Below are 24,464 nucleotides of genomic sequence, written 5' to 3' on the forward strand. Positions count from 1 at the left end.
GGCACAGTTTTAGATACTACCCCACTGAAATGGAAAAAAAGGAAAAAAAACCTTTCACCCAGTCACAGGATAACTGAAATCCTGTCCGCCTCTGTCAGCTAACCTCTATGCCATTAGCATCTGTGACTTCATGTTTTCCTATGGATGGATTATTATTATGCCATATTTTCATGTAGAAAATGTCTTTTCATCTGTTTTTCTGATAGGATGTTCCCGATGGGGTCTACCATTCATAATCTAAAATAACTTTAATATCTTTGACTGCACTGGCAAGTAAAATAAGTGCCACCACCAAATGAATCGCCATCTGTAAAATGTTTAAAGTTCCAACTAATGGTGTGATAAGTAATTGATTTGTGCCTTGTAGACCAATTATGAACCACTAATAACTTTACATTCATAAGTTCTAAATGTCGCTAATCCATTATTAAATAATATTGGAGTTGTTCACTGCCCAACAGTCCATTAAGTCTGCAATATGAATGTTAATAAATCATTAACAAGGGAATAAAGGGTTTTAATGATCAAGTCTGCAGTAGCAATGACAGTAAGTTGTTAATATATGGTTTATGGTCTACACTGTCTGCAGTCCATCTGTAGAAATAGGTGGTTAAACAATTTAAGTAGCCCAAAAGGGATTCCCCCCCCCCCAACCTGGCAACCCAGATATGTGTAATGGCTTATACCCCTTCACCAACTACACTTCCCATGAGGCTTTGACAGCGTGCCTTTACTTAAAGGCTCATGGGATTTGTTGTTGCTGCATGCTAACAAAATGACCACTGTTTGCCATCGTTAAAATAACAAAATGTTGAAAATTTACTACAGAGACAAGTGACAGAAACCGGTTTAGATTTTAAAACAAGCAAAAAAGAAGAAGAAAAAAAGCCATAAAGATGTCACAGCTTTGGAGAAAATACAATTAAAACACCCCCTTCATGAGAAACCTCTTCAGGCTACAGATGCTAGTAGCAGATGAGGCTAGAGGCGGGATTTACACGCTGTGTTACGTGCGTCGCAGGCTGTGATTGGTTCTGGACGTCAGGCTGGCCCTTTAAAAACGCGTCTGTTCCCACAGTGACAGAGAGTTGAATCCGGAGTCACTCCACAGGTGTTTGTTGAGGATATCACACCAGAAGCTGCAACAATGGTTGATAAGTTTGTTGGGACGTGGAAGATGGTTTCCAGCGAGAACTTTGACGACTACATGAAGGCAATTGGTAGGAGAGTGTACGGCTAAACTCACCAGGCTCCCAACATCTGGAGCTGCTTTCATAAAAAATCCAATTGAATTATTTGATAGAATTAATGTCTGATTCATTAAACGGCCTGGCTGCACATTAAAACTAATCTTTCAAACGCATTTTGCTCATCAGTATGTCATATTTCATGCATTTTGGTGATCTCGCCCTCCCACTCTGCAGGTGTGGGATTTGCGACCCGGCAGGTGGGGAATCGGACCAAGCCCAATTTGATAGTGACCGTGGACGATCAAGGGATTGTATGCATGAAGTCTCAGAGCACCTTCAAAACTACTGAAATCAAGTTTAAGCTCAACGAGCCCTTCGAAGAGACGACCGCCGACGACAGGAAAACAATGGTTAGTGGGGTCTGAGGGCAGGAAAAAAGCAGGCTGGGGGTCTTTTCTGTGCTGGAGGTAACGGGTTGTCTGTGTTCTGTTGCCCCGCAGACCGTGGTGACTCTGGAGAACGGCAAACTTGTGCAGAAACAGAGCTGGGACGGCAAAGAAACGAATATCGAGAGGGAGATCGCAGATGGCAAATTGATAGCGGTAAGGATTTTGCTTTTTGAGGCTTTTTTTTCTGGGAAATAAAACCAGTGTGGTAACTTAGCAGCCGCCTAAATGTCTTATACTAGTTTGTCTCATCACTCATCAGCATCCTTGCTTTTTTACCCCCTCTTTTCTCGTTTGGTTTGATGATGGAGTTGTATTAAATATGATGCCAATGCAATGTTTTCTGAATCCTACCTTTTATAAGGCTGTGGCCATATTCCACATGAGAGAGAGCAAACATCCATCTGAGGGTAAAAATAATGGATTCAAATGACATTGTCCTGCAGGAAATCCTCATGAAGTGAAGAGGAAGCCATACAGTGAAGTACTGTAACTCAGAGTATCCCCTAATATGCATACAAGGAAGACTGTAGTTGTATCAGAAGAGATTTAGAAAATCCCATCAAGGATAAAAGCACTAAACACAGACACTCCAGTAGGAATCCAGTGTACGAAGGACTGTATTATAGAGCGTTATGCATGATAACTGCAGCCTAAATTCCCCAAACTCCAAACATATGCAGGAATTCATCATCGCCGTCTTTACAGCTTCTTGATGTTCACACCTCACCTGATCTCCCTCTTGTCCCGCAGAAATGCATAATGGGAGACGTGATCGCAGTGAGGACGTATATAAAGGAGGCATGACGGGGGTCCCCTCGGCCCTCTCGTCGGATGCATCGCTGGATGGCAGGCTCAGTTCAATGAGCATAATCCCAAACTGAAGTAATGGCGTGTTCTGCTCCTCCTATTCTTCATCTTCACTGTGTTGCCAAAAATTTAAATTTCTGTGCCTCTGTTCTCCAACACATTTGGTTTCATTTGGAATTTTTGTGGTGATATGAATAAAAATGAAATTTGTCGACATGGCGTCTCCGTGAGTTTGTTGAAGGTTAACTGGGGGAGCTTTTTCTTCTTCTTCTGGTGTTTGAATGGTGTAATGTCCGAATTCAATTATGGCATTCTTGAAAGCAATCCAGTCATCAGACCATGCTGAGGAATGCTGTGAAGAAAAAAAGTGCTCTAATGGGAACATACCACCTAATCTAACAGGCTGATTTCCTGACTTTAATGGTTTATTCCCAAGCTTGACAAATATTACTGTAATTATGCCACATGAAATCACTTTTTCCAGCTGCTTTGGCTCACACAGGTTTTTCATGCTTCCTTATTTTGGTCAGAGGACAAAAGCAAAAAAGCGTATCGCCTATTTAAAGGTCAAGAAGTAAACTGTCAGCCATCCTGATGATGCATGGTGTGTGTTGGCAGGGACTCCTTGAGGAATGTGAACTCTTTGAGGAGTACTGAGCATCATGCAGGGAGGTCGGTGAGGAAATGTATCCCCTCTTCCTTTTTGGGAGCTCGAACATTTCCCATTGCACATGTACTGGCAGCTGCGCATGGAGAAACTAAAAAAGCATGATGGGTCGTCCCCGCAGACATCCCCACCCTTTGGCTGATGGTCAAGTGTTTGTGTGTGTTGGGGGGTGGGTGGGGGGATTGTTCCAGAGGCAACGGCCACTTTCCCATGACAGGAAAGGGAGACGATAGCACTGATTGGACCTAATGGCCAAAACAGCTGAAACAGGTGGAATCGTGGGCCAACACTCTTGTTCCCTTCTGCATGGACAATGGTGCTGGCAGCGGTCGAGGACATACAGTATTTAAACTTTTGGGGAGACGCCAAGTGGATGAGAATATCGCAGTGGACGGCAAGCAAAGGTCACCAGTGTAGAGTTGTATTAGTGGGTCATTGGCTGTGTTTTTAATGCCTCAAAGGCTTTTCACTGAATCAGTCAGAGGAGGTACAGTTTCCTTCAAGCACTGAACATTTAATCTGTTCCCACACAGCAACAAAGAGAAGCAAATTGGCATTGAAATGATGGCTGGGCAAAGAGAGGCACCGAAACCAAAACTAGTTCTAAGGCTGACATCACTGAACTACAACATATATGATGCTTACATGATGTATTTACCTAAATGAAGTTGTGTTACCACAAACGGACACACACAAAACCTGAGCCCAGGTAGCTGGTTGATAGTTGGCTGAAGAGGAGGTCATCAATAGCATGCTGCATTCACTGTACCTGGGAGCCCGGAGCCATCAGGGTCCCTAAAACATCCTGTTTTGTCTTTGGTGACAAGAGAGCTTTGCTAAAGAATGAAAAGCCAAAGAAAAAAACAAGCTTGGCATCCTTTTTGTGGACCATGAATCATCTTGCAGAGATGAATGTGATCCATGTCAACATGAATATTCCTTTGCACCAGTATGATGGTTTCTGATGCATACATGCAGCTAAAGTTAGTAAAAGTAAACCATGTTGCTCTCATATGTGTACGCTCTGTAATCCTTCATCATCTGACGGGCTCCTGCTTTAATCTGCTCTTAATGTCTGCGTGCACACTGTGGTATACTGTATGCACATTATAACAGTACTCTAAAAGCATGACATTTTCTCACAGCCGGAGAGAGAAAAGATCACATCTGCTCCGGATTGACTTACAGGTGCAGTGCTTGTGATCCACAGGCATCCCCGTCACTTTGTTTGGATAACTGCGGGGAATGAGGCAGGTCTCCACCTCGCTGTTTTATCTCAGACATCTTGATTTGATGGTCCTCTGTGCTTCTTAATTAGTCAAAATAGAATAGGGAACTGGAGCTGCAAACTTCAACTCAACTGAGCAAAACATCAGACTCATTCTGCAAGCAGCCGTCAGTGATGTTTTTTAGAAAGCATTTATCAAACAGTTGCAGTGTTAATGTTTGAAAAGGTAGGAGCTGGGCAGTAAAACCGCAAACATTAACAGCATGCATGAGGCAGACCATCTGAAATAATACTCTATTAGTCTCAGGCCAAACAGGATAGAAGGAGGTATTTCACTGCAGAGGAAAGGTCCTGATCCTCCTCCGCTGCCCACACTCGACGGAGGCAAACCTTTCTGTGCATCAGCAGAGTGGTTTCAAAGGGCAAATTAGGAAACTGTTCAGGAAGGAACGCGATAGTGAGAAGCCTGCTGAGAGTTGACTGGCAGAGCAGCTCGCTGGAAAACAAAGGGACCGCAGGATGACCCGCAGTTATGATGTTTAGTGCTGTTAGGACATTTCTCGTAATGTCATCAGTGGTGGAAAAAGCATTCAGATAGTAGCATTACTTTGACTAAGGAAAAGTACTAATACCACACAGTAAAAATAAGTGATTACAGGAAGAAGTCCTGCACTGAAAATATAACTTAAGTGAAATGTACTTCAAGTATTAAGAGTAAAAGTACCCAAAGCAGAAAAACACCCCGTGACGGTTATGTTATTACACATTATATCATTAGATTATTACTAGTCATGCATTCATGTAAAAACAGGATTTTACTGTTTGCATTGACGGCACCTCGTGATCAATTAACATGCTGATGATTTTCTACATTAATCGACTGTTTGGTTTGTAAAAATTCTGAAAACAGTGAGAAATGCTGCCAAAATTACCCAGAACCACAAGTGCCACCTTCACAACGCTTGTTTTGTCCAAGCCTTAATTTATTACAAATAAATTAAAACAAAAGGAAAATGTTTTCTTATTAATTGACTAATCATTTCTTGTAGAAACTACTGAGCAGTTTCTGAGTAGTAGTTAGTTTTTAAGCTCTTTATTAAATGAAGAACATCAAATTTGTACTTAAATGCAGAACCTGGGTCAATGTACTTAGCCACATTCAGGTGTATTAATCATTACATTAATAATTTGGCATATATCGTATCTCGCTGAAAGAGGCTTACACAGTTTCCCCTTGGTGCCTGCTGTTTGCCTGCATATGCCTGAGCGTGTGTGTGTGCGTGTGTGTGTGGTGTGTTCTCATGCCTGATAGACAAAGGTATCTTGTTGACGCTGGGGTTGTTTTGTGTTAAGAGAGATTGTCTGGGACTGTAGAAGAATGAACTCACATCCTTTGCATAACATCTGGAAAGCTCCACTTGAGCTTCAGCGCTGACACCCTTCCTCTGCTTGTCCTCCACTTGTCCTTAACTTAAACTCTGTCAAACACAAACACCTTTCATGTTTGAGTGCATCGACAGGCCTTAAGATACATGATGTACAAGCTTTGATTCTCATGCCACTACAATTCGGCTTGTGGCTGAATTTTCCAATCAAATCACATTGAAAAGATGCTCTTGTACTAAAGATTGAGCAGACTGTCTGTCATCTGAGTCATTTCTTGGTTCATTGTTAATTCAGGGATGCTGCGCTGAGGTCGGCGAGCGAGCACGATGTGTCTGGGGTTGCAAATGTTCAGTCACAACAATCTAATCTGTAAAGCACGAGGGGAGAATTTGGGTTTTTCTAAACATGGACCAGAGGAAATAGAAAACTCCAGGAAAGTTAGGAACAAACTCAGGGACGAAATGTTTCCACGTCTGAAGGAATGTGAAGATTAGCTGGGTTATGCAGATATCGTCTAATAAGGAAGATCATTTCCTTGAGTGATGAGACAAATTTGTTATTCAGCTGCGATGTTTGATGGTCTGCTTTTTACTCTAACTCGCTGGACAGGTTTCATGCTTGCTCTCAATCAATCAGCCTGTCAAATTTAGACTTTAAAATCCTGAAACAGCTTCATTTTATAGTCAGCAGTCTATGTTAACATGATAAGACTGTAACTGAATATGAGCGTGAAAACAATAAAACACAGAGAAAAAAAAACAGCAAAAAGTCATCATGCCTTGATGTTGAGTCTGAACCACTACGGTTTCAGGGAAATTGAAGAAAAAACAGATTACAGCACAAATCCCGCTCCTGCTCGTCGACTTAAGTTTCTGCTGGAGGGTGGAGACGACCTTGGGATCGCCCCCCACCCAGATCCATCTCTCTGACTCCAGGAGGGTTTCGGTGCACACGCCTCCACATTCACTCAAAGCATTTAACGCACATCAGCTTTACCTCAGCCCTCTCCACAGGGCCCAAGGCACCTACGCTGACCCGAGATCAGTGTCCAAGGGCAACAAAACAGCTGGGCAGAACTATGTCAGCTGAGGCCCCACAGATCTGCAGGGGAGCAAGCTTTCTCTCCACTGAGCCTCGCAATCCAGTTTTACTTTAGAGTGAACTCTCATTTCATCAACAAGTCTGTCGGTGTTATGCAAGCTGTGTCCTGTCTGGTCGCTCAGAGGCAGAACGTTCTACTATCTCCACATAACACTGGGCTGAAAGACAGGGCCGGGATTCCAGGAAGGGACGCTGCTTAGGATCAAGACCGCAGTGAGGAACACTGGACTCGATCAGTCCAAAACCTCAAAGGGAGCGATTAGTCGTATTGTCAGCTAATGGTGCTTAGTTCTGCATCTGGTGGGCACAAAGAGTCACTTCCACTTTTAACACATTTAGAGTTAATTTATACATACTTCCTTATATGGCATTAAAGCTTGACGCTACAGGTGAATGGATTAACTAATAGGTATCACCATGAAACTTTTCCAGAGGATAACTGACATTAAGAAAAGCATTTTTTTACGTTTTAGGTTTGAGTATGCCAATGAAGCACTGTCTAAGTAAATATGCACACATTTGCATATATTTCCAAAGCAGATACGTAAATGTTGGATGAAGCCAAGAGTTTAATTTTCTTACTTGTAGGTTTTGTTGGCTTTTTGCAGAGGTAATTTTGGATATGTCTTTTTTTTTTTATCACGTCATAAAAAATCCATTTTCACTTTGTTTTTTGGAATAAAATGTTCTATGAATCAGGCCATGAATGATACATGAGCCAACCCTTCTGTAAAAAAACTTCAGAATATTGATAAAACTGGAGACTTTGGTGTATGTAAGTGCTACTGACAGTGGAGATGTGTGAAAACAACTTCTTCAGAAAAAAATGGCTTTTAAAGATGTGTATTGTAAATACGGGTGCCCGTCCATACTTACACCCGTGTGTAGGTCCACAGACGTCACTGGTCACTTCTCCAGTATAAAACAAGATGTGAACAGAGGAAAATTTTTTAATAAGTAGATACCATCATGAAACTTTCCCAGTGAATTACTGACGTTAACACAAAATCATATAATACGATTATTTGACATGAGTCATTAATTACTGAATATGTGCTCATCTGCATAAATGTGAACTAACATAACGACCTAAATGTGTGTTTTCTTTCCACTCGGGCTGAAAGAAGACATGTTATGGAAGCAAAATAACCCAGAATTCTCAAAATTGCTCGCTGCATGAAAAAACAGTTTTCCCTGCTGTGAAGTGACCAGTGACTCTGAATACTCTTTTCCTCTGGGCTCCCACACAGAGAGGTCAGAGGTCACAGGCTAAGCTAAAGAATGTGGACAGAAAGCCGACTAGTATGAGACATATTCATGTGTTCCCATACTGAGATGGTCTTTATAATATTCTGGTAAAGCTGGAGGCTTCGAACAGTGCAGAGCCAGCTCAAAATATAACTTCTAAGGGTCTCTGCACTGTATATGAGGAAATACATTTGTGCCTTTGAGGACACCACAAAGAATCGCTGTTTTTCAAGTCGTCCCAACAGGAGTTCCTGCCAAAGCTAATCATGGAGCGAGACCCCTCTGAGTGATTGTAAAGCTCAGAGGAAGGATGGTGGAAATCTTTAAAGTGAGGCTATACAAACCAGATTCTACACAATGGTTTCCCCTGGAGAGCGCTACCCCTCCATGGCTTTTCTGCACATACAAGCTGTTTACCTGCCAGCTCTTTTGTCCTTGAGTTTATACTTGTGCATTTCTGTTCAAAAAACAGATTAAAAACGCATTGCTCGGTAATAAAAGGAAGTGTTCTCTGCTCCGAATCCGCCGCAAGTCGCCACAGTGTTGGGCTTATCCGCTCCTCCTGCTACGACTACTGTGTGACGGGACATGTGATCTGTAATCTGGATGGGGTGATGGTGATGGGGGAGTGAGGAATGGGGGGATCTTTGAAATCAGTGTGTGTGTGTGTGTGTGTGTGTGTGTGTGTGTGTGTGCTTGGATGTGTGTCTGTGTTAACCCAGATGGGAAATAACATAGTGTAGATCTGTTTGTTCACATCAAGCCTTCTTTGTGCTCAGCCAGAAAGAACTCAGTGTCTCTGTAACATGCAGAGCAGTTTATTTTATGGCTGCAGCACAAAGAGTGTGAACGGAACTTCTGTGAGCGGAAAATTAACATCAAACACTAAATTATCACATGATCGAACCGGTGCGACTGTAACGTGTATTAATTTTACATATTCTTCCCTAAAGAAGTTACCCATGTAGAAATATCTTTTATACAAACGTGCACACAAAGTGGTGAACCTCGCTCCATCCTCGCTTGTGAACGACTGAGCCTTTCCAGGATGCTCATGGAATCAACACCTACACTCACTTCCACTCATGCATATATGAATACACAACACCCTTACACACAAACATCCAAACACATACAATACTCCCTCAAAAAAACAAAAACAAAGCCAATCCAAATACTGAATGCGTGTTATTCTCTTGTGACAGACGATACAGCAGACTGTCGCACTGCTTATGATAGCACAAACAGAGGAAGAGTTCAAGCAACCTCGACAGATAAAATAATGGAAGAGTGTGCTTTTTGATGGTTTCTGTGCCTGAAGTATTCACACAGACACACTGACCTTCTATCGCAGGTGCTGTGGCTGAGTGGTGTTGATATTATAAAGGTCAGACGATGCTGTTTGTCTGCCGTGGCTCCATGGTTTACAATTTTTATCAAGTCATGGAACTGCAGGCAGAGGCAGACAATGAAACATGAGCCGGTGAAGCTCAGACTTTCTAAATTTTAGATTTATCGTGTTGCGTTCAGGATAGCTGGTGCATGCTTGTCAGTTCTTGAGAGGATTTACCTAAAGCTCAAATTAGCTGTACGATGATGAAAAGGTGTCAAACCAACCAAAGTAGAGAGCAAAGTCATTTCGTTTAGAATATGCCATCTTACTTGTAGTTGTCATTACATTTCATCACTGACTGAGCACAGACAGTTTGGACTTGGGAAATGTCTGTTAAAACAAACAATAGGTCATCAGGAAAGTTGGCCTGATGGACACTTTGAGACGTGCTGAAGGCAACAGGCACTTCCAGACAATGCACTGCAGAGATAACCGCAGCCTCTGATAGGCGGGAGGAAAACGGAAGCTATTAGTCACAGGCTGACCTTTCTCCAAGTGGCTTGTCAACAGGCCTTTGAGCAGCACAAACCCAAACATCCTAAAACCTCTCTGAGCCCTTCAGGTGAGATTTATTAAAATACCACTAAGTTTTCTTTTTCTAGGTTTATTGCCAAGTTGACAATCGATGGATAGTCATGGTACTGCGAGTGTTTTGTCAGTGTACGGTAACAGCACTCCCATAAAGGCTATGAAGCATTAGCAGGATTGTATTTCTCTATGAAGCTTAATCATAAATCTGACATCCGTGGGTTTACAGCTGTTAGAGTCGACGCCCTTGTGCTGCTTTGTTGCTCTACGGAGAGCAGTAGAAGAAGAAGAACTTAGGTTTCATCACAAAAGAACGTATCCTTCATGGTATGTTGCTGTTGGTCTGGCTGAAATGGTCTTGGAAACTTTTAGGAACATTGTAAATTTGCCAGAAAACATACTTACACACATCTTTTCCTTGAATCTGCAGTACTATTCGATGACCTTAAAAAGTTGATATGGTGAATGTGTTAGCTAACAGTTTCCTATTTATGAGTTTAAGAGTTCTTCCAGCTCTGCTTTGGCCTCCACCATCTCTTCAAATTTAGCTGCTAAATGCTCCATTACGTGACAGACTTTGCCTCCCTGCCATTCGGTGCAGAGCAGATCGTGCACAGAAGAGGGGAAGTAGCAGAGGAGTGTCAGCACTGCACATGAACAAACCTCTCACCTCTTCACCACAGCGTGCCAGCAGCAGGGAAAGGTGAGCAAGACGTTGAAGGTGCAGGAAATAAAGAGGATTAGGTGGAGGATGAGGAGACGTGGAGGGGAATTTGCTTGAGGCAGGATCCGGTGGGAGAGCAGTCGTACTCTCACTCTCCCCTTGGGTGTTCCTGTCAGGGCTCCAGGGAAGCAGACATAATTCACTTAATTGGTTCTCACTGTTACACATATAAGACAAAGCAACAGAATCTCAGAGGGATTTTTTTCTCCTCTCTGGGCCAAAGGTAGCAAGGACTTCCCTCTGCTGCCTCAGCAACTGAAGCCGTTTTTCCTTCAGTATTCTGCTCCAGTTGCACATTTTCTGTGACACACAAATCAGTACTTACCATCACAGCCTTGTTAATTTGATCAAAGCTAATCTGAAAAGGTATAAGCACAAATCACAGTAAAGTAACAACATGAGTAAACATTACAGACTCTTTGATCTCTGCTTGAAATCTATGAATCACAGAGATTCATCTCGAAAGAACTGCCTGAAAAATGAAACGCTAAAAGATTCGGTCCTCTTCAATAGGTCCTGTTGCTCTCATTGTAGTGTGCTCTAGCCTGTTGATGGATTTACACCGTCACATAAACAGTCTCAGGATTTATACATATAGCAGCTCTCCTCCGTGCATTCTCAAAACAGGATGTGAGTGACCTCTTTCCCTAAATTCTCCGGCGACTGACGAATGCTTTGCTCATTTCTTTAACCTGCGACCCACTGGACACATTCTGACTGGGATAACTCAGTGTGCTCTAACCTTTGTGAGCACCAAGAGCTTAAACCAGTGCACGGTTGTACAAGGCAACATGCCAGTACGAAAACCTCATGAGGACAGAACAAAGCCAAATCTGCAGAAACCTAAATCTTGAGCTCCCACATGGACGGCGGTGGAATATTTCTCCTGCTGCTTTCTGACAAACTTATCTGAATGATGAATTTCAAGCTCCACGAGTCGCTGCTTTTTGTCAAGAGGTCCAAATCACTGTTGTCTTAGACCTGATATGCTGCTATCTATGGAGGCGTAATGTAAACCGGCTAAGTCCCACATAGCTGTGGGAGTCACTCATTTTGCCCACCGTAAATAGACAACACTGATAGTTAGTCGGCTAAAAACCAAATAATCTATGACTCCATGTGAGCTAGTTGTATAATGCACCTCTTGGCAGTTGCTGACTCCCTAGAATATTTTAGAGAAATCATTTTTTACTTCTACTCCATGACATCTCAGAGGGAAACATTGTACTTTTATCTGCACTACATTTATTACTTAAGATTTGCCCATAAAAAACATACAAAGATTTTATAAAGTATGATGTGAGTATGAAGATAAGAGAAGATATTTTGCTTTTCCTTCTAATTATTTCAATTATTTCCATCTGTGTTTAACAGTTTTGAGGTATGGACAAAACAAGCATTGTGAAGTGTGTTTAGCAATGTGTCACTTTGGGCTCTGGGACAGCATTTCTCACTATTTTCAGGATTTTTACAAACCAAACAATCATAGATCTATTAAAGGAGGAAAATGATCAGCATTTTAATCCATGATGAAAATAGTTGCAGTGCTATACAACAGTAAAACCCTGCTTTTACATTAATGCATGAGTGATAGTAATCGAATGTATAATAGTCACAGGGGATGTTTTTCTGCAATGAGTAAGTACATTTTCCTGATTATACTTACATACTTTTACTGAAGTTATATTTTCAGTGCAGGGCTGTCACTCAGGGACCTGAACACATCCTCCACCACTGCTCACCTTACGAAAAGCAAATCAATTTTTCAGTCAAGGTCTCAGCGATGATAGAAGGGAGCATATAAACACCACATCTCGGGGAAAAGAAAAAAAAAACACATTAAGACCAAACACACAGAAAATTGAGTTCCTTTCTGAGCAATGATTTGGTGACCTTGTTCCTATAGTGTATGTCTAGGAGCATGGCACACATCCTGTGCAGACACAGCAAACGTTTTCACAAGAACTAATAGAAACTGTGTGAACTTCACGCACATCACTCTCCCTCCTGTCTGTCTCACTCTCTTTGGTGTGCGCAGGCTTTCTTAAGGGCACAAATTTAATAGTTTGTCTTCCATGCATGCAAACTTTGTGTCAACATTTAGGCTGCTGCCAAGGCAAAAATTTTCCTTATGGTGTCAAGAAAAAAATTAAACATGCAAATGTCCTCTTACAGGTGTCGTGTGTCTCCACAGTAAACAGCAGAAGAACATGTGCCTTGTGCCAACCAGACGCGTGCTCCCGTGGCCCATGTTTCCCTTCTTGTGTGACATTAGAGTTTGCACAAACATTTCACTGCTTACACTGCACTGCAACATGGTCATCTCCTGGCATTCACCGGGCTATCAACCTGCGTTGACTCAAAAGAGTAAAGGTAGATTAGATTAGCTCTGATTTCAGCCGACAAGTAACCCACTGTGAGTTCTGTTGATGTGCCAGTGTGTTCAATATTTGCTAAAGATACCCTTATCTCAGTGTGATATGGCATATATCTATAATTGTCTACCAGTGCTCTTAGTTGCTCTTACTGCAAACCTACATTTTTGTGCACCTTAACGATGGTCAGCACATGTTTTTTCAAGGAGGTGTAGGTTGAAAAATTAAATTCATATTATTTATGAGGCTCTGAGTCCGGTGCTGAAACTGTCACTATCATATTTTATAATATTCTAAGAAGTTCCTTTAGCCGTCAGATGTGATGGAGTAAATGTGATACGGAAATTAAGTGGAAAACAAAAGAAACAATCTCATAAAATAAAAGCATTACTTTAAAACTATGTAACTCAGTTACTTTCCAGATCTGTTTGATACGTTGGCCACCTGCTGCTAGTCCAGTAACCCCCTCACCCAAACTCCCCTATCCACTCACCGCTCTCCTACAAAACACACTCACTCTCCCAGACACACAAACACTCACACACCTCCACAGCATTAATCCCACCAGGTTGTTGGGTTCTATGGGGGTCAGCGTTTGCCGGACGTAGCTTTTATTTGGGCCCGATTACTTTTGGGCACAGTCATCGTATGGCCTCTGTCGACAGGGATAACGCTCATTGGGGTCGGATTGGCGTCCGCCTCACTGGTTCCATTCACTGGGCCAGGCACAATCATTTAGAACTGGCGGACCTAACACCTAACCCACAGAGCTGGGCCAGCCCAGTCAGCAAATACAACACCCGATCCACCCCCGCCTCACCCCTTTAGTGATCAGAGGGGAGAGGGAGTAAAATGAGAGGAAGGGTGAGACAAAGAAAGAGACAGAGAGAAGTGAGAGCAGAGGTGGAATGGAGGAGAGAGTGGGAGACATGAGTGAGCAACTCCAGCATATTGGGAAAGAGGCGCCTATAGAAAAAGAAAATGTGTGTCTGTGCCTGTGTGTGTGTGTGTGCGTGTGCGTGTGCGCGTGTGTGTGAACAAAATCAGCTGACTGGTCAGTAGGTCTTTTGAATCAAAGCCATTTCCGCAACAGCTTTCACAGAGTTTGGAGTTTTTGACCCTGATGGCCGCTGTGGCAAAACTGACTTGTCATTGAACTCAGATGTTCGGGATCCCTAAAAGTGGCTGCAGCCTGAAACCCCCGCCTCCCACCCCTGGGATGCACAGATAATGGTCAAAACCTGGATGTGCATTAAAAAAAAAAAAAAAAAAAGTATTATATACCTGACCCAAGGCAAACACGATACAATGAAAAATGCAGCAGGGAAATGTTTCTCAACTGCATATGTGAGATTATACCATTGTTTGACTTACATAGTGTTAATGGCAATAATTGAGATGACTCTGATAGTATGTATAAACTGGCCTCTGCTGCTCTCTTGTGGTGCAACTGAAAGGTTGTGTTCATTGAGATACTACTAAGAGGAAGGATGCTTATCTTGATGCAGCAGTATTTATTTTTCCACACCTGCTTATCATAGAAATTTGTGATTGAGTGCAGAGTCACTCGCTTCAATTTAAAAAGAGGAAGCATCTTAGTTCCTCATTTCACTGAAAGGTTTCACTAAAATGTGCTACATAAATAAAGCCGCCGTACCTAAAAGATTAGTGTTATTGACCTTACAAGCTAAACATGTTGAATTTCCCTCAGTTTGATAGATATTTAACTAAAAAAATATGATAACATATATGAAATTCTGATAATGTAAGTAAATATAAGCTCTTATTCATACTGTTCCTTTAAGAACCTATAGAACCTATTTAATTCCTGGCACCTAAAATATTCTGTTCTGTAATTATCGAGCTCACAGTGATGCAATTAAAACATTTCAAGGTGATACACAGCATTAAGTTACATCTGACAAGAGACATGCTGGTCATAGTGAAATGAGTGGACATGTACAGTGTATGTCTTGGACTAACATGAAGAAAACAATAAAGGCTTAATTTCTATACAAACAGCTAAAAAGTTAAATATATAATTATTTTGGATCTTATTTTATTTTTACCAATGGTGCATTAAATAGTCTTAGTTAATACAAGCTGCTATGAGAAAGTGAATTTAGCGCCTAATGATGGAGCTGTTGAACGCTGGGCAAATGCATAGGAAGCGCCTTTAACAGGCTCATACCATTAATGCCAGCAGGGGGGGGGACTGATATTAACTATTTCCACAACATTATGGTATTTCGCGGATATCTAATGCACATACAAGGTAGGCGCTGTAATTCTAAATTACACATTATTACTAACTTTCAATCAGCGCAATATTATACACTGACGCTGATCTGGAGAGTAACGTCTAACGTTGAGCGGTCCCGGAAATCCCTTTATCTACAAACACTTACCGGTACCTTAGCCAGCGTTCTGCTTGGAACCTGCTGAGAACTAATGAACGAAGGAAAAGACATAACGAAGACATTTAAAAAGATTTTCACGGCAAATTAGCGACGAGTGTGAAGTTGGGTCAGTCATGTTTGCGACCACGACGAATGACATCCGCCGCGAGGCCCCGGAAAGCGACGCAAAGCCGCCTACCACCGCAACAGCGGAATACTGCGCCAAGTTGCAGCGCTGGATGTGGCAGTATTACTGGGGTTACGCCAACTGGCAGAGCTGGCTGACTCTGACAGCCTTCCCCCCGCCGTGCAGCTTCCATCCGCCGGGGACAAGCGGTCAGACACCGTGTACACCTGCCTCAACGTCGGGCGGCGGGCAGCCGGCTTTTGACACGGCAAACTGGTACAGCTACCCTTATCCCCTCAGTTTCCCAGCATCCTCTAGTCATCCGGGTGGTGCCCAGACCGAGCACAGTTCAGCAGCGACCCCGACCGCAGCGACTGATGCGCGGCCAGCCCAGCAGCAGAATGGGAATCCACCTCAGGCAGGTATGGTTCAGTTTGACAGACAGCTGCTGTAGTGGGCAAAGTACTGCAGGCTGTCTCCTGTAATGTGTGGCCTTGATTTTATATAAGCCAGGTCATGAGTGTGGCTTAAGAAAGTGGCCCTGTGAAAACAAGCTTATATGCTTAGAGGTCTCTGAGTGCTCTGTTAACCTCTGGCACGTTTCAGCAGACCTACAGCAGCCTGTCACTGATTCAAGGGGATTTGTCTGAGTGTAAACATTATCAGGCCAATGTAGAAATGTGTAAATAGAAAGAAAAGAGCGTCCTCAGTACACTTGTCCTCACATCTGCCTCACACAGGACGAGAGTACACCATCCCATCTCCTCTCCAGAGGTTCCTGGCTGAGACTGTGGACTTCTTCATCCTGTTTTGTGTGAAGGCCACCATCGTGCTGTGGATCATGCATCTGAGTGGTATGAAGTGAGTGAAGCCGTTAAACACCATTCAGGGCAAACAGATCTTTCAGAGTAAAACAGATAAACAAATGAGGGCACAGAAAACAGAGTCTAAACTGGCCAGTAAAACTGGCTGTGGGCCAGCTCTGCAACATACTTTTACACAAATTAAGTTTTGCATCATTGCTTTTCTCTCCTCTTTAAAGGGACATTGCCAAATTCATTACCCACTTCATTGTGGAGGAGATTGATGAGAACACGTCCATGGAGGACCTGCAGAAGATGATGGCTGTAGCTCTGGTCTACAGGGTGCTAGTGTGCATCTATGAGGTGAGTCACGTTTTAGGTCATATAGACAAAAATAAAAGAAAATACTCAGTTGAAATATAAAATTCCCCATTTTGGCCGTTCATGTTCGGTGCCTCGTTGCCACATGCTCTTATTTAATGAGAGGAGTCACAGTTCATCTACAACACAACAGTATTTCCCACAAAGGACAGTGATGCAACGTTGCATTCATTGTTGCCTGGGATGAAGTCATGTATCACATCTCTTGTTCAACTTGTGCATCAGTGGCTTGTTTTCCCAGGTGGGAACCAGCACTGGGACGTTCAGGCTCCTCGGCTCAGACTAATGACATCTGGCACGTTTCCTTCAACCATGTTTGTGTAAACCTGAAAATTAATTTTCTTGTATTCTTACTCCTTCATGTGACAGAGTGGTAGACAGGTTCTGCTCTTACTGGTTGTGTGATGTTTTTTATTGGCGCGGTCAGACGTCCACAGGGGTATTGACAATGTGCATCTCACCTTTCCTTCTCGTCCAATCAGACAATCTGCATCTGGGGTGCTGGTGGTGCCACGCCGGGGAAGTTCCTGCTCGGCCTGCGGGTGGTGACGTGCGACACATCCACTCTGGTCCGACCCAACCGGGTCCTGGTGGTCCCAGCATCTAACGTTTCCTTCTCCGCGTGAGTGATCACACACCGGACATGTTGATTTCAAAGTATTGATGTATTTGATCTAACATCTTGTCTTGCTTTGTCTCTTTTGTCCTCAGCTCTACAGTGAGGGCACTTAACAAGAACTTCTCCATTGCCTTCCTCTTTCCCGTCTTCATCACCCTCCTCTTCTTCCAGCACAACAGGACTGTGTACGACATCGTGGCAGGGACCATTGTTGTGCAGCGCAGAGGGGGCAGATAGCCTCTCCTGCAGCTGCAGACTGTCGTATGCTCGGCAGGGTAATGACTGAGTGCTACAGGCCCGTATGTGCTGAGCGTCTTGAACATTTAAATCAGTCACAGATGAACCAACGTTGAAAAAAAAAAGCATTTCTCATCTCCTCACTGGATCAGGCAACGACTCACTGCACTTTAAAACTGGACACATGCAGGTTAAGGTCTGGTTCTTTGGAATCAAAAGAATCCAGCTTTGCATCTTTTGGTGTAAGTTTCATTTTTTTTTAACCACTGAATCAACAAACAAGCTGTCAGGAAACCCTCTGAAGTATTGTGACTTCTCTATGTTAGTTGCTGCCCAGTGTTTCCGGATTATCCCGAGACTCTTCCTCATATGATGTGGATCTCAATTTGTGTGCTATATCAAAACATATGGTTTATTTATTTATGCAAAGTTTAAAGCCCCTGTGTGTCGGATTTAAAAACTTGGAGCTCTTGCGACCCCCAGTGGCCAGACAGGAAAAGACTCCACTAATAAAACTCCAATGAAATTTCACAGTCTGAATAATTTGACTTGGCTATAATTGCGTGTGAGTTGTACACATAGGGGCTTTAAAGCAGGATTAAACATGATTAGGTTCAAGAGTTTGCAGCATTTTCTTAAATCTTTCAAGGTAATAATGGTGAATCAAATGTTTGGTTTATTTTATACTCTGATTATTCGTAAGCACTCGGACTGAGGAAAAATAACCTCAGGCTTATTTGTATCCATGCTTTGTGCCTGTGGATGCTTTATTGAAGAAGTGTTGCTACCTTTCGGTCATAGTGAAATCTAACTATCTTCTCTTTCCAGTGTGTGACGTTTAAACACGGGAAATGTTAAACGTTTGTGACTCTCTGTCTTCAGACTCGTAATTCTCAGGGCAGAACCACTGATTGTCTGATTATCGAACGCCACTGCTCATGTCGGATTATTAATTATGCACACTGTAAAACTCTTCTGGTATTAAAGATTATAAATGATTTATTCACGTACTATAATGCTGGTCCAGCAGTCCACTTAGAGTGTACACAGTATGGCCACTTACGCTGATCAACCACAACATTAAAACCAGGTGAGGTGACCAGCATTGATCATCTGCAGGGAAAGATGTCCTGGTATTCATGTGTTGCAGGACAAATCCACCCTTTCATGGCTGCGTGTTTAAGGTGTTGACTTGGCCTCCAGGTCATCCAGATCTCAATCTGATCGAGCATCTGTGGGATGTGCTGGAACCAGTCTGATCCATGGAGGCCCCACCTCGCATGTCACAGGACTTAAAGGATCTGCTGCTAACGTCTCAGTGCTGGATAACACAGGACACCCTCAGAGGTCTTGTGTCCATGCCCTGTTGGGTCAGAGGTGTTTTGACGGCAGGACGGGGGCCTACACGATATTAGGCAGGTGGTTTTAATGTTGTGGCTCAGTGTGTTTAATTGAATAAGATTTAATGTTTTGCATTGTGCTAAGCAGCAAGTACACGCATGTTGAATGCTTAACAACACAACAGAAAGGCGGCTCATGATTTGTCCACTCTGGTGTTCGATTGATGACCACGGGATGTTGCGTCATAGCCGAGCAAAATGTTACAGCTGCAATCAGATTTGATTCATGCTCTCAAACATCCACGTCTTCACATTTGAATGAAACACAAGTTCACATATTTTGCTAACCGTCTTGCGCATGATATTTAAATTTACCAGTCAATTTGTGATAAAGCCTGAATGAAAAGGCTTGCTGCTGATCGGGCATGTAGAGCATGACACTGATTAACGCTGGGGAAGTGGCTGTAGATGATTAAATAAAAGATTCCATATAAGCTTCTTCTTTTAGATTCTCGATGACTTTTTTGCTCTTGCTGAAATGAAATTTTAATCGGTGGCCTTGATCCAAAGGGGGTGCAGCATCATTAAGGGGGGGGGGGGGGGACATGTTTCTTGACAGCCTAGATCTGTGCAGCTCTTAAGTAAAGGCTTGCAGCCGTGCACGGAGGAGACGTTTGAGTGCAGTGTGGAACTTAAGAAGAGCATGAGGTAACGTTAGAGAGGAACATGCATTTGATGACAGTGCAGTGTCTACTCAGCACTGAGTACGTTTAAAACATACCAGCAGGCATATGGAAAGGGCCAATTATTACTAATGGGACAAAGTTGAGGTAGTTTCAGAGTTCAGACAGTAAAAACGGCTGATTTAGCAAAACAAACTGTGAACATAATTGACAGGATTTTCAGAATATATTAAGAAATCAATTTTCTTTGTCTCATGCCTGAGCATGTGGGTGATTGAGCTACTGTGCTATGAGAATCCAGGATTAAAGGGATTAGTTTTTACTTAAAGACCTGTAAAGGACATTACACGCTCTGGTGCAACAGGCACGTGGTGTGCACCTTAATGTCAGCATTTGGCTAACTTTAAACTGACATACAGACCAACTTCCAACTAAGAACTGTGACAAAAGTCATCCAAACATCACTGTCAGGATGCCATTAAATCCACAGTGGCAGTAATGTTGGCTCTGTGTCTTTCCTGTACACTCCCAAAGTACAGTTTTGCTCGTTCATGTTGAAAAGAGGTCTTCATTTGGGAAGTTACATCTTTAAGCATGAGCTGCTAAACCACTTCTTGCCACATGGGGGCGCCATTAGACAACACATCAACACACGCTGTGGCCTAGATTCAGCAGATGGAAATAGACTGTAGTTACAGGATGTTGGCATTATTTTCAAGTATTCTGTATGGAGTGATAAAAAGCATGACCTGTGCTTTCTCAACAAAAAAATAACCTTTATTAAAATGGACAAAAACAACATGCTGACAACATATATTTCTGCAGTACCCGCCTTCCTGCCCTCTCACCTTGCTGTCTGTCTTCGCAGCTCCACTAATGGTGCGAACACATTAAATGCACACACTGCTGACAGGCGTCCCTTTTAACCCTCACACAGAATTTGTGACATCAGCTATTTTTGAGCTGCTGACATCTGCAAACTCACCACTGGAGCAACAATATCGTTAGGCCACAGGTCACGCAGGATTATGCACTTGGATAAACAATGATACTTTACTCGAGTGAATACTTTCCTTTATTAATTACATGTCACGCAGGGATTGTGAGGTTCAGCCTGTTATAGATTTGCAGTGACATCAGGTGCACACAAGAAGCATTTTCTATTTGCGCTTTTGTAAACCTGGAAGTTGATTTTATGTTCTCACTTGTTCTACTTTTTCAACTTTTAAACATTTGAATTTATTTTCCTCTGGATCATAAATTTCTTATGACCAAATAGGCAGCATCTAAGTAAAGAAAACATCTGTAGTTATTATTTATTAAGGAATTAAGAATCAGATTTTGTTGGATAGAGACGAAACAACCCAGCCATTATCGTCAGATTCTGGTTGAAATGTTGCTAAATAATTTTTTTCTACAGAGCCTCGCCTATTTGAAACCAGTGAGACGAGTTCAGGGAAAACACAAGTAAAGAAATCTCTCATGTGAAATAACCAAAACTGTTCTAACTTCAGCAGAAAATTCTGTGTTCATATACAACAGTATCACATCACTTATAAGCTGTATGAGAAACAGTTTAATACCTTTAGTACTTTTTAAAGGGCCACTGTGTAGGATTTGTTAGCCTGAGGTTGCAGAAATACTCCTGCTTTTGACCACAGGGGCCGCCAAAATCAACAAAAATTAAAGTTCCTTTAAAGGTCTAAGATAATTAATAGAGTTGCTCATATGTTATTCAGAGACAATTCATTTAGGTAACACAAACTAATGCATAACTTCAGTTAAAGACTCATCTTTTGGATTTCCAGAGCCAAAGTGCTGTGGAGCTGAATTTTTATGAGCTGTGTTCATGTAAGATTAGCCGGGGGCATACTTTGTCTTCGGTCCCAGTAGGAAGACACAGCGTTCATTCGGCTCTCCTCAGAATGGTAGGTTTTTAAATAGCAACCATTAATCCTTATGAATTAGTAATTATCACCAGTCTCTCGCCAACTTTCTCACTCCGACATGCTCACACATGAAACAAAATACACAAATCAAAGCCATCATTCAAGACTTTTTTTTCCTAGCCTTTAGTCTTTTAGTCTGGCACTCTTGAGCTGTGTGTGTGTGTGTCATGCTGCTGTCATGGCAGCTGGGGTTTACCTTTTTGTCTTCATCTGCACATTTTCTTCTGCGTCCTGCTTTGAATCCATTTCAAATTCTTTCCAATCGGGATCAGAAGATCATGTTGGAGTTTGAACCTACACCCACATGTGTGGTCTGATGCCAGCGAGGAGTGGTTGAGCGTATGTAAATGAACTGTCTGAATTATAAATGTGTAACACCCTCCATAAATTTGGAGCTTGTAGAACTTAGATATGAGTTAAAAAAAAGTACTAAACTCCATAAATGGCTTTGAGGCAGTGAGAAAATTAGCTTTCTGTTGTATAATCTCCGTGCGTAGAAAAAACTATCCAAACATTTTGTCAGCCATTGTGCATGATTTTAAAAGTTCATCACAGCATTTTGTCCTTCAGTAGCAAGTTTTTGTGCTGAGAGTCATGAGTTGTTCTCTGTGCCAGGGAACTGAGAACGGCTTAGCAATAATTACGCCTCGAGTGGCTCTAATACAAATTTCACAGGGAGACAGAGTGGAGAGAGAAAGCAACAGAAAGTGTGAGACACAGAAAGGGATTAAGAGAGAGACAAAAGCCCAAGAGGAAGGAATGGATTGGAAAAGGGAGCTGAAAATGGGAAGAGAAGAGGAGGTGGGGGGGGGGGGGGGGTGAAGAGAGAAAGAATGAGAGGGAGTGAGTACGAGCGGCTGAGGGACACCGTGCTTGAAAATTCTCTCTGATCTTTGAGCCGTGGGACCAGAGGCGATGGAATACCCCGCAGAACTCTATTAAAATTCATCCAGCCTCGCTAAAGCTCTCAGTTATTATACAAGAGATGCCCTGCACAGCTCAGCTTTCTCTGTTTGCTCTCTGTCGCATACACACAGTACATGGACACGCACAGGAAAGACGAAAGGCAAACAGACGCATACGCACGCACCCAAACACACACACACACACACACAGAACCAAAGTCGTCTTCCCTGACAGACAAAGGAGGAAACTTGAGGACAATGCTTTTGAACTTTACTTCATACAGTAATGTACAACTTTAAAACTTCATCAGAAGCTGCAGCAGTGAAGGTATGTCGGTTTTAAGGGCTTTAATGGGGTTTTAGCAACTGTCACTGACCAATTTGGGAAAATCTTTTTTAAGGTTTTTTTTTTTGCCATTTGCTGCTTTATCATTATAGAGACCTAAAGGCAGGGGAGAGAGAGGGGATGACATGCTTCAAAGGACTGCAGTAAGGGTTCACTCTACACACTCCAATTAACATTGTTTTGAGAGGAATATTGTTTTGTATGGAAATTAACTGATTTTCTGGCCACTTGAGGGCAGCAGAAACAAGCTGTAAACCCAACAGTTGCATATTATTGCCTTTGTTGCTCTGGTGTTGATATGACAAATTTGCAAACAGTTGCTTCTATTCGTGGCTATCGTCGCTGTTAAGGATGATGGATTTCGTTCCATTGATGTATTTGTGGGTTCTTAGGTGACATAAACAACAGATGTGGAGCAGCATTAGCAATGGTTTGTCTCTGTCCAACCTACAAATTCTGAGTGGTAATTAGGACGGGAGGGGTGAGGCGAGGGGTGTTCAGTTGGTTGCAATCTGAACCCTCGTCACTAGATGCCACTAAATCCTACACATTGGTCCTTTAACGAGACTCTTTCACATCTTTACAAACTACAAAAAACAGCTTCCGACCTCTAAAACCAGGGAGTGAAGACTAAGTGAGTTTAAGAAAATTCAATAGAAGTCTGAAACTGGGAAAACCTGTGTCAGTGTTAATACCGCCTACCTTTTGCTTCATTTTATTTGACTGAGAGAAAGACATTTGTCACGCACCTTTTACAACTTTGTCACAATTAATTGAGATTTTTTTTTTTATAGAGGGAGTTTCCACCCTCAGATATCTCACAGAACCTCATTCCTGGCCTTTGGATGCTCTCAGAGTGCACAGGGTTAAGCACTCCCTCCTGGGGAGCAGCAACAACAGGTCTTTGTACTTTGTGTTTGTTCTAGTGGTTTTTGCATATCTGCATGTCTGAAGCTGTTGTACATGATTTGTGCATCACTGACGAAACCCAGTGTGTAAATCTGTGAGGCGAGGCCAAATTCACTCGGAGCGGCAGGCTGAGCTGCAGGACCACGACTGAGTGATATACTGCATCCTGAGAAAGAATGAGTGGATGAGGAGGGGACGGATCTGGAGAACGAGAGGGAAAGGAAGGAAAAACAGCATGTACGTACATTCATGTAAGGGAGGAAGATCTGTGCAAAAACTGAGTAATAATAAAGAGTCTGAGTGGAGAGAGGAGAAGAAAGGAGGACGGAGCTGGGGAAGGTAATAGAGCGAGAAGCAGAGCAAATATAAGAGCTAATAGGAGCATAAGCAATTAGGACACAACTGTAACCTCCCTTGTGAAGCAAATGCCGGATTACATTCCATTAACAGGCAGTTCAGTCTGCGTTTAAACTAACTCAGCCCTTCTCTGTGTTACCCAGCAGAGGGAGTTCCCTTTGAATTTACTGTCTGTGTCCTGGCTCCCCAGAGCAGGCTGTTCATTGGTTCTCAATAGCCCCAGTGTCGGAGGCAGCTCAACCAATCGGCGCACTTCTGGGCCACAAACATCTGAAGTAGTAATAATGTGGAATGTGCTGGCTCGGCATGAGCT

The 24,464-nt window shown here is 42.6% G+C and overlaps 2 protein-coding genes across 2 annotated transcripts; both read left to right on the forward strand.

Annotated features, from left to right (window-relative positions):
* The first annotated feature begins 1,072 nt into the window (after positions 1-1,072).
* fabp4a (fatty acid binding protein 4a) lies at positions 1,073-2,658 on the forward strand. The gene is made up of 4 exons (XM_076754974.1): positions 1,073-1,220; positions 1,425-1,600; positions 1,691-1,792; positions 2,390-2,658. The coding sequence occupies exons 1-4, from the start codon at positions 1,148-1,150 to the stop codon at positions 2,441-2,443; spliced, it is 405 nt and encodes a 134-aa protein (XP_076611089.1). The 5' UTR covers positions 1,073-1,147; the 3' UTR covers positions 2,444-2,658.
* A 12,830-nt stretch (positions 2,659-15,488) lies between these two features.
* On the forward strand, positions 15,489-19,496 carry fam8a1a (family with sequence similarity 8 member A1a). The gene is made up of 5 exons (XM_076753712.1): positions 15,489-16,044; positions 16,363-16,483; positions 16,665-16,788; positions 17,289-17,428; positions 17,518-19,496. Exons 1-5 carry the CDS (start codon positions 15,630-15,632, stop codon positions 17,660-17,662), a joined length of 945 nt encoding a protein of 314 aa, XP_076609827.1. The 5' UTR covers positions 15,489-15,629; the 3' UTR covers positions 17,663-19,496.
* Positions 19,497-24,464: the final 4,968 nt, after the last annotated feature.

Source organism: Chaetodon auriga, chromosome 17 (assembly GCF_051107435.1).
Source record: "Chaetodon auriga isolate fChaAug3 chromosome 17, fChaAug3.hap1, whole genome shotgun sequence".
Taxonomy (NCBI): domain Eukaryota; kingdom Metazoa; phylum Chordata; class Actinopteri; order Chaetodontiformes; family Chaetodontidae; genus Chaetodon; species Chaetodon auriga.

Excerpts from the sequence above, each read along its gene's own strand:
- fam8a1a (XM_076753712.1), top strand. The coding sequence starts at position 15,630 with ATGTTTGCGACCACGACGAATGACATCCGCCGCGAGGCCCCGGAAAGC. Across the intron at positions 16,789-17,288 it reads TGCTAGTGTGCATCTATGAG|ACAATCTGCATCTGGGGTGC; the intron begins GTGAGTCACGTT and ends TCGTCCAATCAG. Across the intron at positions 17,429-17,517 it reads TCTAACGTTTCCTTCTCCGC|CTCTACAGTGAGGGCACTTA; the intron begins GTGAGTGATCAC and ends TTTTGTCCTCAG.
- fabp4a (XM_076754974.1), top strand. The coding sequence starts at position 1,148 with ATGGTTGATAAGTTTGTTGGGACGTGGAAGATGGTTTCCAGCGAGAAC. Across the intron at positions 1,221-1,424 it reads CGACTACATGAAGGCAATTG|GTGTGGGATTTGCGACCCGG; the intron begins GTAGGAGAGTGT and ends CCCACTCTGCAG. Across the intron at positions 1,601-1,690 it reads CCGACGACAGGAAAACAATG|ACCGTGGTGACTCTGGAGAA; the intron begins GTTAGTGGGGTC and ends GTTGCCCCGCAG.